The sequence below is a fragment of the Zootermopsis nevadensis genome, unplaced genomic scaffold (genome assembly GCF_977971745.1).
Source record: "Zootermopsis nevadensis isolate Lab colony 2312 unplaced genomic scaffold, Znev_1.0 Znev_ptg000011l, whole genome shotgun sequence".
In the NCBI taxonomy this organism is placed as follows: Eukaryota; Metazoa; Arthropoda; class Insecta; order Blattodea; family Termopsidae; genus Zootermopsis; species Zootermopsis nevadensis.
Window position 1 is genome coordinate 11,936,680 of NW_028259143.1, and position 13,487 is coordinate 11,950,166.

Genomic DNA, 13,487 nt, shown 5'->3' on the forward strand with positions numbered 1-13,487 from the left:
ACCGTAATATAAAATAATGATTATCTGGCTTGCCACTTTGAAACGCAAGATCTAAATTCACAACACTAATAAATATTTCACTTACGCTTACAGCATCATCATGGAACTACAAACTAATTATTCCGTGCTGACATTAAAGGCACAAGTTATTTGAATACACAAAATCAAATTAACACGCTCTGGCATTGCATAATGCAAATAAAAATATTAAAAAATTGTGAATATAAGAAAAAGAAAGGTCTTTACCATTCTTTTAAACACAACAATGGTTGACCTCAACATGAACTGAAGAAGAGGTGAACTGTACCAAAATCACTCACAAACTGGAATTATCATAAACACAATTGCAGTGATGTAAGTTTACGTGTTTATAAACAGTGGAAGACCATTTGAAGTTTGTGGAAAATAGATAAAAATGTTATTCAATGTCTTTTAGAAAAACTATTGTCAAGAACAACATTAATGGATAAACTAAAAACATTAAAATATGGGAGACACTACCAACCTATATAAAACCCTAAGAGCGAATGAATATAAGGAAAACAAAATGTACACTGGGAAATTTTGTTTTGCAAAATCAATTTTACCCGTGGTTTACAGCTTGCAAAAATCTAAGAAAATCTGATTTGCTGGCAATGCTTGATGTTTAAAAAAATTTGAATGTTTTTAATATCAGGGGCCTTTAACAAACTTATGACTTATCAGCTTCACGAAAAGAAAAGAAAAACAATGAATCTTCTGCAAAACATGTACAGTGCACGCTGGTCATTCTTTGTTCAAGTCTCCAAAGAAATTATGAGCTTCTGGAGATCCAACTTACATTTACTAGTTCAGCATTTAATAAAAGTTTGTAAAATTTGAGAAATATTGAAATGGGTCACAGGACTTGCATGCTGCCAGATCAAGAACTGCCATTTAGAGGTCATGAATAATCTGAGTTGCCCCTTTACAGAAATAATTGTACAGAATCTTTCAAACCGCTAGAACATTATGATCCTCTGCTGAATGACCACTGTTTTCAAAGGCACATCACTGGCCATTCAAAATGATTTGTTAAAAGCCCTCCATGAAGTGTTGCAAGGTGACATTTCAAGACAAATTCAGGAACCGCCTAATATTGGATGAAACTTTTGACTTTCATTTTGTCGTGAGGTACATTCATGATAGTAACAGGTACTACAGCTAGAATCCTTTCTTTCTGTGTTCACACATTCTTACATTTTGGTTCATATATTACAGACAGAAGGTCTGGGTATAGATTTTATTCACAAAATAAGAGAAATTCAAAGTCACATGCAAAATGAACATGACACACTGTTCTTAATTTTCTGACAAAAACCAGGGAAATGAAGAAGGCAAAACCTGACATAAGAAATTCTGCAGAAGAGAAGTACAGAAAACTTTTCTACAAAATTATTGATAACCAAATCGGTCATCCATCGGCTTGTTTCTGAGGTACAGAAACATGAATTTTGCTGCTACTACATAAGTGAGAAATTTTACATGCATAAGTTTAAGGCTGCCTTTCCTGAACAGCATATACAAAAACTGCCCGTGTATTTTTTACATTCTCTTCTTCATTAAAACCTTGAAACCAACAGTAGTCCGAGCTACTGATATTGTTTAAAATAAGCCGTAACACTGAACGGGGCAAATCAACAAATTAAGCACACACCACACAAAATATCATTGCTGGGTAAAAACTCAGAGCACCGAGAAATAAACATCCCAATCTTCTCTGTCATTCCAGCGCATGACGCACGACGGCATGAACGTTGTGTTTTGAGTCACTATATTCACCAACCCATACTAAAAAGAGAACAAAAATATGATCTGAGACTGTTGAAACCATAAGTATTGCAACTGTGCTTGTCGGCATAACTGTAAGTAGTTACACAGGCGGTTGAAATTCACGAATAATGAAAAATATTAAGAACTGGTGGTTTCAACAGAATAAAACTAATGAAAAGACACAGACATTTTTAAGATAATTGAAACTGAAACAAATAAGAGGCCTCTGAAACAACCAAGATGTCCTTGGAAGGACATCAGACACAGTGTGGAAGAGACTGGAATAATGTTTACATATTTCTGAATGTGAGATTACAGACTGCAGCGCACTTTTATGCAACACTACAGAGGTGAAATGATGTACAGAAATTAGAAGAACAGAGTTTAAGTACTTGAAATTTGAGGTTCTAACAGCATTTTGAATATGTTGATGCCAGAAAATTCTGTGAGAACTTGTTACGATACAAAAGTTCCTAAGAAGCATTTACTCCCACCATTGTCAAGGCTGATGATGTAGGCAGTAGTTTCTCTTAAGTGTAAGCAGTTACATGGCTTAACCTTAAGTTATTTACTCTTTCAAATTCAATATCTGGGCCATTTCTAAATATAAAATTACCAAACAAATGATGATTGAAAGATGAACTGTCAGACAGCACACAGCATGCTTATTTCAAGAAATGTGGCCCTTACATGACATTTATGTTTACATTTTTAGAAATACTGAGAACATTATCATTATTATTGATCATTATGCCACTGACAAGGAATCTAGCTGAAATAAGGTTGTAAATACTTCATTTCTGACATACACAATACATTATGCAACCCTATGGGCAAATATTCAGATTTGAAACACTAAACATACACCTGTGACAAAGTTGGTGGAAGTTCAGCTGAACACAGCTTACAGATAGCAGATGCAAAAGTTGAGTGAACATAAATGTGGAATATGCTCAGATCAAAATATCACAATGTCCTGTTATGTGATTTACTGATAATACCAAATAATTGGTCCTTGAAATATTTGCACCACCCATATAGGTCCTGCTTGGAAGCTGTAGCAGCAATGTATCCTAGCTGCATATATAGCAGTTGGTGAGGCAGTCTGAGGGCCTTATTTCAATTTTGTGGTGCTTTGAAATCAAGTTCTCTATAAGTCTGTACTGGAATTCCAACCTAGTAATTTTGCCTTGCTTTTTTTTTTTTTTTTTTACAGGAAGTAAGAAATGGTGCAATAGATGTCAATAAAATGATGAAAGTGTTTCTGACAGAACTTCTTCAGCCTGTTCATAGTGCTGCAGGAGCTTATCAGGTAAGCATTACTCATATTCATTCCTCCTATCACTGAATTATATTAAATAACTACTTTAGGCTTCTTGACATCTCGGTCTCAAACCCTAACATGGATCAATTTTTCATCATGAGTGATACTCTTGTCCTTCCCCTTCATGATCACCAATCTGTCCTTGCATACTGCCACATTATCTCCTTTCCTTAATTTTGCCTTCCTTGTTTTTTCACGTGTTGTTCTCATGGTGTCACTCTGTTTACTAGCAAACAAAAATTTCACAACCATATCACTTCAGTCACTCTCTGAATAAACACTAAATTAATCTCTGTTCACCACATATTTCATCATCTAATCACAACCTTTTTATTAGGTTTCACCATGATTTTGGCCAGGTAGGGCTTGAAGTCAGGACTACACAAACCACTTTATAATATTAAAATCTAAAACAAAGGGCCAATGAACATGGCATGTGTGTTTACACAGCTGAAAATCATTATATTTGTTGAATCTACAAACATCATACTGTGGTAATTGTAGTGGACACACCATACCCACTGGACAGGGTAAAAGCATTGTGGTGTAAATTAAAATATAAAATAAACTTAATAATTTACCAACTGGTTCTGTGGGGAGTTTTTACCATTCCAGAAGAATAACTGGTGATAGTGAACATTGCCATGATAATGGACTTAAACATATTTCACTATTACACTAACAATAATTTTGAAGAAATTTGTTGTCCTACTTCTTTTTCCATGAGCACGATACAACATTTTGTAGGAGAACGGTTTTTATGAAAGCACACATTAGCAGTGCGTACTGCAACCAAATAGAAAATTAGGACTCCCACAATAAAAGTAATAATTTTTTTAAGATTGGCAAATCTATTGATGATGCAAGCACAGTAGGAACAAAATTTTGAAGCACTAAACAACTGAAAGTACTATTTTTCTTATAATAGATTATGTACAATTAGAGCAAAGAGAAACACAACACAACAAGCATACGATGGTAATACTGAAACATACCAGTACATGACATCATTCAAACAAAGCACTGCTTATTTACATGTATCCTTCAAATAATACAGCCAGTTTTTAAAATTAGATTTACAGACAGGAGCTTACATATCAACAACCTGAATAAGCTATTTCAGAAATAACAGTGTCCAACACAATACACAATTTACTTGTTTCAAATGAACACTGAATGTACAAAATTATTTATTTCCTTACACAATCAACAGTTATTTCACAGATCCACCTCGCAATTTATGCCACCAGTGTAACAGAGGTTCCCTCTTCTGCCAAATATATGCATTACCCCAATAACTCCAAGCACTGAAAGAGAAGAAAGACAGTCAATACTTCTACAGGCAGCTTCTGCGACAGGCTCAGCCTTCAACGTGAGATAAGTTATAATATTATCACAGTTTCCTTGCTACAAAGTGTAGATAATGAAGCCCATAGCTACTATAACATTATTTCATTTTTATGTGAGGATCAAGGAAGTCTAGGAAAGAGCCACACATACAAAGTGGTACAGAATGGTCATAAAACTAGCTTAATATGACAATTTTAATAATTCTGTAATATTTATTTTTATTTTAAGCATAAGTAACCTATTTCATCATCATCAAACAGTCAAGGAGTTTGGTCTTATTGACCTGTTCTGGTCTCATAGTCTAAAAGCCTCTTCTGTGGTCTTCCAGGGTTTCTTTGTCCACAATGTGTGTAGTTTTTTAATAATTTGGGAAGTCTGTCTCTCTGCATTCTGTTAACATGTTGAAGCCAATTGTTTTTATATTTCAAAATCTTGTCTAAAATGGGTTTTGTTTTTAACTCTTTAAGTGTGTCTTCATTTCTTTTATAGGCCATCCAAGTGTACTTTGCAGTGCATCTCATAAATTTCATGTCAGCAGCTGTAATTCTGTTTTTGTCCTCTTTTTCATTGCCCAGTTTTCAATGCCATATAAAATTGTTGGTAGTGCCAAAGTATTATATATTTTTATTCTAGTTCGTTTTTGGACTTCTGATGGTTTAAAAATCATGCTGATAAGGCCAGTAACTTTCAGGAATTCTGAAAGTTTGATATCTATGTCTTTTTCTGCTTCATATGATAGGGAACAACCAACGTGTTTATTTGTACAATAATTTTGTTGTCTATTACTATTTTACTTCTTGCTGGTTCTCAGCCATAGAATGCCATCGTCTTTGTCTTTTCTGTTGAGATCGTCACCCTGTTTTTATTTATTAACTTATTCATCTTATAAATTGATATTTGTAAATCTTTTTCTGAAGTTGAGATTAGTACTTGGTCAATTGTTTTTAAGCTTGTATTTCTTGAGATTGGAAATCCTTTTATTTTTTCTGTTTCCCAAACATGTTGTATTTCATTCAGGTATACACTGAACAAAGTTGGGGATAGTGGACACCCACGATTGATTGGTGAAGATACAGATAGCTTGGAATTAAATTTGATCTTTATTTTATTGTCTGTATAAATATCTAGTATTGAAGTAACTTACTTTTAAATTATAACTATTTAGTATAATTAATTCTAAAGAGTTCTGGTAGTGGTATGTTACTATTAGTACTGGGTTTCCAGACTTTGTCCATGGTCTAGTATTCCAAAGAGAATGTTTCAGATGGTGGATCTGCTTCCATCCTCAAGTGACAGATGCCACATTACACTTGCAACATTCCTTATGAATATGAAAGATGATATGTTGGTGAATCAGGTAGACAGCAGTATAATTCTCAAAACATGCGCACTATGTCAAATGATCAAAACTGGTCCAACATATTTATGAAGATCAGTGGACAGGTTAGGATAAAGCTAGGATTTTGCAGATCAAAACTAACAGCAGGAAAATGAAACACAAGACATTGGCTCACATGGTGTGTATGACCAATTCGATCAGCCAACCTAGTTATGAGATCAATCAATCAGCAAAAAAGATTTGCAAGTTACAGGGCAGTCCAACAGGCCATGATAGGTTATTTAAGGTTCTGTATGTTCTGTGTGTGGGTACTAATGACAAGCAGGTATTATCTAATCATGCCAATTTGAGTGTTCAAATCATCAATGTTTCTGGCTTATGTTCTTTGTTTGGTTTTAATGATTTCTGATTCTGTCTTAATTTTTGTTAATTTTTCTTATTACTTCCTGCTGAAAAAATCTGATCATAGTGACATATAACGTTTCAGTTGACTTATTATGTCCCAACAGGAGAAACTACATAAATTCAAGCTGATGTGATGGAGAACTTGACCATTCTCCACCCATGCTCAAACCATGTTGTTAGAGTTTAGTCTTTTTTGTTCAATGCTTGTGTTCCTTGCAATCAGACAGAGTGTAATGTATAAGTGCAAGTATAAGGATGTACAAGGTACGATCGGAAAGTTTCAAGACTGCGCGTATAAAAACCCGTACACTTATCTCAGGTATTAAATTCATCCATCACCCTCGAAGTAGTTCCCCTGGGAGTGAACACAACGATCCCAGCGCCGCTGCCAAGCCTGGAAGCATCCCTGGAAATCTTTCTTTGTCAGCCTGTCAAGCACCATCTGCGATTCTGCCTCAATCTCTTCTATCGTCTCAAATCTCCATCCCTTTAGCTGAATTTTCATCTTTGGGAAGAGGAAGAAGTCACATGGAGCTAAGAAGGGATGACGGCCATGGTGTTTGAGGCCAAAAACTGCCGAACTTTGAGGGCGGTGTGCGCTGGCGCGTTGTCATGATGCAGCAGCCAGTTGTGGTTGCGCCACTTTGACGGCCGCTTCCGTCCTTTAGAATCAGCTGACAGGTCCCATAGCCTATCCCAACAATGTCGCACAAGTCGTTGATGGTACGACGTCGATCTTCGTGAATGGCCTGCCGAATCTTCGTAACATTTTCGGGTGTTGTGCTCGAAGATGGTCATCCAGAACGCTCGTCATCATCGACAGAGGTTCGGCCATTTTTAAAACGTGAATGCCACACAAAAGTTAGTGCACGACCCATTGCGGACTCCCCAAATGCTTGCTTTAGCATTTCATAGGTTTCCGTAGCCGTTTTGGCGAGTCTTTGGCAAGAGATTCAGGCAGAATCGCAGATGGTGCTTGACAGGCTGACAAAGAAAGATTTCCAGGGATGCTTCCAGGCTTGGCAGCGGCGCTGGGATCGTTGTGTTCACTCCCAGAGGAACTACTTCGAGGGTGATGGATGAATTTAATACCTGAGATAAGTGTACAGGTTTTTATACGCGCAGTCTGGAAACCTTCCGATCGCACCTCGTATAGGTGTAAAAGATATCAAGGAATTTCAATTTTCATGTAAACTGGATACTTTTTGCGCTTACACCAATACATACTTGTGACAAAAAGCTGCATACATGAATGGATATGAAAAGAATTTGCACAAATGGATTCTAGCATAATTCAATAAACATTCACTACAGCATTAATACCAATACTACCTACAAAATACTTTTCAATAATGTCTTGTTGTAATCTTATCACAATAGGTCATTGTACATAAACACAACCGCTTCAATTGTTTCAACAGAAAGTCACAACTCATAGAAAACAATTTAGGAAATGCAAGCTTATGCATAGTGTGACAATACTGGCATACTTGCCAGAATTCACCTTTGATGTTTATGAATGGTACCAGCTATATCAGAGATACATGGGACCAATGAACTTTGAGTAACAATGTTCCTCTTTTAAAGAGGGCGTGTGAGGAAGAATAAAAAAAAACAGTCCAATGATCCTTGAGTTATGATATAACAGCATAAAAATGCCACTTGTTCCATAACTTTGGAAACCATAAGATGCCAGGAAAAAGTGTATCAGCATAAAATGTGTGTTCTATTTTACTCTACAGTGCTTGTTTAAACAACCTGCAGCTCCAATAAATATTTAACATGTTATGACTGAGATGTGTACAGAAACACACAAATGTCTTAACAAAGTGTATCCATTACTATGGACTGATTTCAACTAAAATTGGAATGTTTCTATTTTCTTTTAATTTTATTTATTAATAAATCTTTCTGTGTGTAGACTGTATGGTGTCATATGTGAGGATGATAGTAAATGATGAATTGGAAAGGATATAGAAAGAAGAAGTTGTGGACTAATTTAAGACTGGCACTGCCCTGAGGGACTGAGGAAAAGCACAAAAAACCTCTGTCGGGAAAACCAGTCTCCAGGCTGGGTGGAATGTGTTCACAAACTTTAGTAGACCAGCCTGATTTAAAAAAGGGCATAACAATCAGTTCTGCAGTTTTTGAGTTGTTACATGCAGACGACAGAGACCACAAAGCAAGCAGGTACATATCTGCTACTTTGCACATGAATAATAAAGAATTTACTATCTTTAAACCTTTAAAGCTCAATGGTAACTATGTCCTACCTGCTTGTATTTATGGGTTTCATATGTACAGAAAACCTCGTGTCTTACATATTTATCATCTGTGGCATTCTTAGACACTGACATAGTAAAAATAAAATCAATTCAGAATCAAGATAAACAAATAAATTAGACAATATCTTACATTCCACACGCTGCTCCTCCTAAATGAGCTGCATGGTCAAAGAATTTCCATCCTAAAAGAACACCAGCCGCATCTACTGCCATAATCACTTTAATTGCCTGCAATGATACCATAATATTTGTTATGACGGCAACACATCAGATATTATTCTGTAGATACTTAAGACAAAGAACACATTTCAATATGATCATGCTGAACACTGTATATCTGATATGAACGGTTTGGTATTTTAATGTGTTCAGGAGACCATTTTCCATAACACTGACTGTTCTTCTGTTTGTAGTGGCTAGTAACAAATTGATGGCCTCTTACATACTAATGTACAGCATACTTAAAAATAAATAAGGTTATTACAATTGGCTATATTCAGTACACAGAGTTACAACAATGAAATAACTTTAGAGAAACTTTTTAAGTTTCATGGTCAAATAAAGTATTTCACTTACTGGTAGCTGCAGCATGGATACCATCCTTAATGTTAAATGGTGTCACTGCTGCTACTGGTATTGCATATCCAGATATGCCTGAGCAGTGTTTATGGCCCTAGATGAGCGAGGACTTTCCTTGCCAGTTACTCTTCCAATTGGATGGGGCATCACCACATATTTACTTGGCTGTGAGAACATTTCTTGATAATCAGCTGCCCAGAAGTTGGATAGGGCATGGGGGGCTGTCACCTTGGCCGCCAAGACCACCAGACCTATCACCTCTTGATTTATTTTTCTGGCATTTCATCAAGGACTGTGTCTACAGACCACCACTGCCACAGTCCTTACGAGAGCTACAGGGCCTCACCAGATGTGGCTGCTCAAGTTGAAACATCAACGCTACAGCCTACTTTACCAACAGATATAATCTCACAGCCACATCCTTCAATATGGTGGCTGTACAAACTTTTGAGATAAAAGTATGACCTCAATAATATTTTGTGTGGTGTAAACCTCTGAAGAAGAAACAACCACTGTCTGGGTTCCCTGGCCTTTGAAGTTTCAAATAATTTCTCCTTTCCTTAAATTATTTATTTGTGCACTTACTGCAGCAGCTGGAAATGTGAAGAGGGGCAAGAAGATGATGGTAAGTTTTGTCTCTGGATACTCTGTACACACATATCCCAACAAACACATGATGGCTCCTGACTGAAAAGCAGATATGTCATCATATTAAGTTGAATATAGGACTGAAGTAATATACCAACATCTGAGGTCATAAAAACAGTAGTACCACTTAAAATAGGGATCTGAATGTTCATATTGTGATGGAAATTGAAAAAATATACAATTACAGTTCAGGTAATTATTTTGTAGAATGTAAGAAGCAAATGGCTACCATGAAAAATCTAGATTTATCTTTCCATTTGATGATGGTAAATAATGAAACATTAAAACTAAACATGTGATATAATGTCTGGTGATTGATCACAGATGACTTTGACTGTTTCTGACCTAATGTGATCCAGGGATGCAATTTTGCATGACAATGTGTTCCAACAATCAGACATGTTTGAGACCACTGTTGTGCAACAACAATGACAGACATGACCAGCCCATAACACACTCTTTGGTCATACCAGGGCACGAAGTTTGCAGATCAACACTGAATGGAAAGTGGAATGGCAAAAATTGGCACAGAGTTTAGTGCTAGTGGAATGCAAATGAGTCCCATACCAAGTCACATCGAAAATAATATTTATTATGAAAATACTTTCTAAAGGTGTCACAGCAGTAAACAAAATAAAATGAATGAAAGAAAAGCAGGAAGAATAATTAACTGTTTTTACATACTAAAATTCAGATTTGGAATATGTGCCATGCTAGGAATGCTGAATCTGATTTTAAAGTACTTTTATTTGTAAGATTATCAACAGTCCAACTTACTGCACCAAGTGAGAATCCAGGTTTCTTTATCAAACTTTTGTGGAAGTAACTAGACATCGATGAAATAACCCCAGCACTCATGTACAGCCCAAGAAACTGCTCCTTTCCCAATGAAGCAACAGCTCCTACAACAAAGCAATACATAGTCTATTACTAAATATTTCAATCTAATAAATTATCCATGTCAAAGAAAATGCAAGTGCACAGAGTAATAAACAGCTTATTTCTTACAACTGTTAATGGAACAGAAAACATGATTTTAGATAAATTGCATCACTGACCAGCTAGATACAAGACTTCATAAATGCGATAGTATTCGATGAAAACGGACAAATGTAAAAATGTGTTTGATAAAATTACCTGACAAAAAACTATGCAGAACAAACATATTTGCAAGGAGATGTATAGCTGAATAATGGCTGAAGGTGGAGAGGACCATAGGCCAACAGACTGCTCCTGATAAAAGGATCAAAAATTTGTTCTAACTACAGAACATAACATAAAAATATAACTTCATGATCATAACACTTTCAAACTGAATTTATTTTAATTTAATCACTTAAGCACTTTATGATATTTTCATTTAGTTCCATTCATGTTCCTGTTATTTTAACAAATTTAACACTTGCTAAACAAAAGTACTACAACAATTTCCTAGAACATGAACATTTCGTAGATGCCTGCACATCCTATACTGGCCGTTGAATTAACAACCGAGAATTTTTGGCATTTTTCAAAAACTATGCATAAAATATTAAACACCATGTTAGTAAATTTTGCTTATAAACAATGCATAATTTGTAGTATACTTTGAATCTATCTCCAAACTACAAGCATGCGCATGGCCACACAAAATGACACAGGAAAGCTGTTGATGCCTAAATGAGATATACAAATATATGTATGACAATACAGCTAAAGGAGGGAACTACAATACTCACTAGATGCTGGATTAGAACAGAAATATTGCACCATTATACCCTGTAACCGAGGAACTCGCCATGCTAGAAAAACTAAACAGTTCACAAAACATATTGGGAAGAAAAGTCTTTGTCCTTCAGTGAGACTGTTCCACCAAGTGTTTACATGATTACGCCATGTCCCATGTTTCTTTACAACAAACAGGTTTCCATGGTCCCAACCACCAGGCTTCTTCAACAGCAATATTGCTCTCGCTCGCACGTTTTCATACTGCCATATTGTAGCACAGACAAAACTTCCTGAGCTAATCTGTGGAAGTAAAATTAATGCAAGTAATAACATAAAATGTGATTGATTGTTACATTACTTTCAAGAAATGTTTTAAAATGGAATATCAAATGGGTAGAAGACTGTGAACAGCAAGTAGGCAAGGAATTTGAAGGATAAAATTAGCATATTTCAAGGAACAGATCTGCAGAGACTGAAGAAAGCTAAGAAACAACTCCATCAGTAACGTGGCTAAAATTTTCTTCATAAATAGCAAAAAGAAGTCATACAATTTTTATATGATAGCAACAGATAGGGATGGTGAGGAGTCAATTATCCTAAAATGAAAATGATCACTCACAAAACAATTTTCTGGGCTCGATTCAACATGATTTAGCAGTACATTTTCTCTAGCAACTGGCAAAGTAGGAATATATTTTAAGAATATCAACATCAGCAACTGAACTAGGGGCAGAAATTTACCTGCAGGGCAAATACACTATTAAAGAATCTATGCAAAACTGTTGGTACATGGGTGAAAGATACAAACAATTCTAAGTAAACAAGGGTTGTGACTCCTGTTTTCAGTAATAACGTTTTGGAATTACAGCATTATAGAACTTGCTTTTAAAATGCACCCTGTTGTGTCCAAATACAAGTAAAAATATTTGTTTTTGGTTTGCTGTTATATAAATGATGTTAGTACAGCAAAACAAACTGAGAGAAAAATAGGCATAACCAACTGTACAGTACCCTGAGGACAAGGACAAAGATGGTTCATGAAATATTAGTGTTTTCTTCATTTTATCATCTTACATGACAGGTGCCTGGACAGAAGTCATTATACTTAGTTGCTGTGAAAGCTTCAGATCATACATAACTGGTCAATGTGTTGCAAAGAAATGTGAAAAAAGGAAGAGTCATGTTTGCAAGACAAAAATCACATATTATATGCGTAACTCTTTTCTCATCTTCCACAACTATAACCAAAACACACATTCTGCAGTAAACTTATATAGTCTTACTCCATGAAGCAGAGTCCTTCAGTATCTAATTGTCACTAAAATCCCTGCCTGTTTTGGTCACATGAAACACCACTGAACCTGATCCAGATGAAACAAGTTCACATCCTCACACCCTTTTGCTTCGGAACCAAACACTTTTTAAATCAACTTACAGAACAATGACTCTAAATGTCTAAGTGTAAGCAAGAATGCATAAAAACTGTACATGTCTTTCATTATTTCACAATAAATACAGTAACTTACAACAAAAGTGAAACAGAGTGGTTTAAAGAGTTTTGAAAACTGTACTGGACCACCATTTTCTACTTTAACTCCTTCAAATTCTGTATTCAATGGACCAATTCTAGGTTTTGGGCCTGAAGACTGCGATCGCCAACGGGTTTTCCGTAGTATTGCAGTTTTGAAACATCTGACAGCATTGATGGGTGCACTGGATAAAAGACATTTTCCTTCGGACGAATCTAGACGACTGAAAAGTTAAAAGGATTGGTGTAACTAATCTAACTCGTTATAAAAATGTACTATACGCATGGCAAAACATAACTTCAAGTCTCACGCTTACCATATATTTAAAAATCCGCACCTATTTAGTAAACCACAGACGTGTCCCATATTTCTCGCCTGAGATGTCTAATCCACAATAACGACTTTTAAAAATAGATTAACGCAGATCAAACGAAGATGATATCCTTTATCCATGCATGTTCCATGCGAAACAGCATTATTCTTTTTTTTTTATATAATTTTCGAACTTCTTCTTTTTGTTGCAGCGCAGA

The 13,487-nt window shown here is 35.7% G+C and overlaps 1 protein-coding gene across 3 annotated transcripts; it reads right to left on the reverse strand.

The window, feature by feature from the left end:
* Positions 1-1,117: 1,117 nt before the first annotated feature.
* On the reverse strand, positions 1,118-13,480 carry rho-7 (rhomboid family intramembrane serine protease rho-7). 3 transcript variants are annotated; one of them, XM_087347303.1, is made up of 9 exons: positions 13,274-13,480; positions 12,955-13,180; positions 11,440-11,728; positions 10,859-10,954; positions 10,499-10,623; positions 9,659-9,760; positions 8,625-8,722; positions 4,318-4,422; positions 1,118-1,809 (listed from the first exon to the last, which is right to left on the reverse strand). In XM_087347303.1, the coding sequence occupies exons 1-8, from the start codon at positions 13,321-13,323 to the stop codon at positions 4,329-4,331; spliced, it is 1,080 nt and encodes a 359-aa protein (XP_087203429.1). In that variant the 5' UTR covers positions 13,324-13,480; the 3' UTR covers positions 1,118-1,809; positions 4,318-4,328. The 3 variants fall into 3 exon arrangements, with proteins under 3 accessions (XP_087203429.1, XP_087203428.1, XP_021929440.2); XM_087347302.1 differs by having other exon boundaries at positions 1,118-3,341; XM_022073748.2 differs by having other exon boundaries at positions 1,248-4,422; positions 13,274-13,479.
* Between the last annotated feature and the right edge of the window lie 7 nt (positions 13,481-13,487).